This window comes from Phoca vitulina, unplaced genomic scaffold (assembly GCF_004348235.1).
Source record: "Phoca vitulina isolate PV1807 unplaced genomic scaffold, GSC_HSeal_1.0 scaffold4, whole genome shotgun sequence".
Lineage (NCBI taxonomy): Eukaryota > Metazoa > Chordata > Mammalia > Carnivora > Phocidae > Phoca > Phoca vitulina.
Genome location: NW_022589707.1, coordinates 4,945,213 through 4,946,236, shown reverse-complemented (window position 1 = coordinate 4,946,236; position 1,024 = coordinate 4,945,213). Strand labels below are relative to the sequence as shown.

At 51.7% G+C, this 1,024-nt stretch overlaps 1 protein-coding gene across 1 annotated transcript; it reads right to left on the bottom strand.

Annotated features, from left to right (window-relative positions):
- Positions 1-391: 391 nt before the first annotated feature.
- On the bottom strand, positions 392-1,024 carry LOC116630569 (olfactory receptor 2F1-like). Its single transcript, XM_032401264.1, has one exon. The coding sequence runs from the start codon at positions 1,022-1,024 to the stop codon at positions 392-394; it is 633 nt and encodes a 210-aa protein (XP_032257155.1).

The following is a 1,024-nucleotide window of genomic DNA, read 5'->3' as shown; positions in this document are numbered from 1 at the left end:
CTGTGGTGAGGAAAGGCTTCAGGCTGGGCACAGAAGAGGTGTTCATTAAATGTGGTATTTGGTGATTGACTGCAGAGGTAAAGTTGACATTTAGGGAGATGGTGAAAGTGGTCGTGGGGATTATGCTGATGTTCATCCAGTCAACAAATGTTTAACATTTCTGATTGGTGTAAACTGCTTTTGAATCTTGATGAGAACAGGTTAGAGCTACAAAGATTTCAGAACTTGTCATTATCTATATATGCCTTCAAAAACAAAGAGTACATTTTTCACATACACACACACACATGTGTGCACAGTTGCACAAATACTTGATCCCTTAGTACAAGCTTCACTGTCCTTAGGGAGCAGCCTTCTCTTTTCCACTTCTCAGTTTGTCTGTATTTCTCTGTTAACACAACTGAGTTCCTACCCAGCATTCAGCTCTGGGCCCCAGCAGCCCCACGAGACTGGAGCCACCATTACAATCTGGTGTGTGTGACATCCACACAGCCATGTGGTTCAGCACGTGGTGTCCACAGGTGGGCAGGTGCATGGTGACCACCGTCTCCACCACAGAATTTGCCAGGCCTACGAGCCAAGAGACAGCTGCCAGCCCAGCACAGCACCTTGGGCTCATCACTGCCACGTAGCGCAAGGGGTCACAGACAGCCACATAGCGGTCATAGGCCATAGCGGCCAGCAGCAGGAACTCGGTACCCCCCAGGGCCAGCGAGAAGAAGAGCTGGGTCCCACATCGGTTGAAGGAGATGGTCTTCTTCTCCAGCAGGAAGTGCACCAGCATCTGGGGGACCCCGCTAGAGGTGTAGCAAATGTCCACCACCGAGAGATTGCAGAGGAAGAAGTACATGGGCAGGTGCAGTCGTGTGTCCAGTCCGATCAGGAGGATGATGAGCCCGTTGCCCAGCAGGGTCAGCAGATAGGCGGCCCCAAACAGGACAAAGAGTCCAGCCTGGGTCTGCCTGTCACTGGAGAGCCCCAGGAGGACAAACTCACTTTCCCAGGTCAGGTTGTCCCTCCTCAT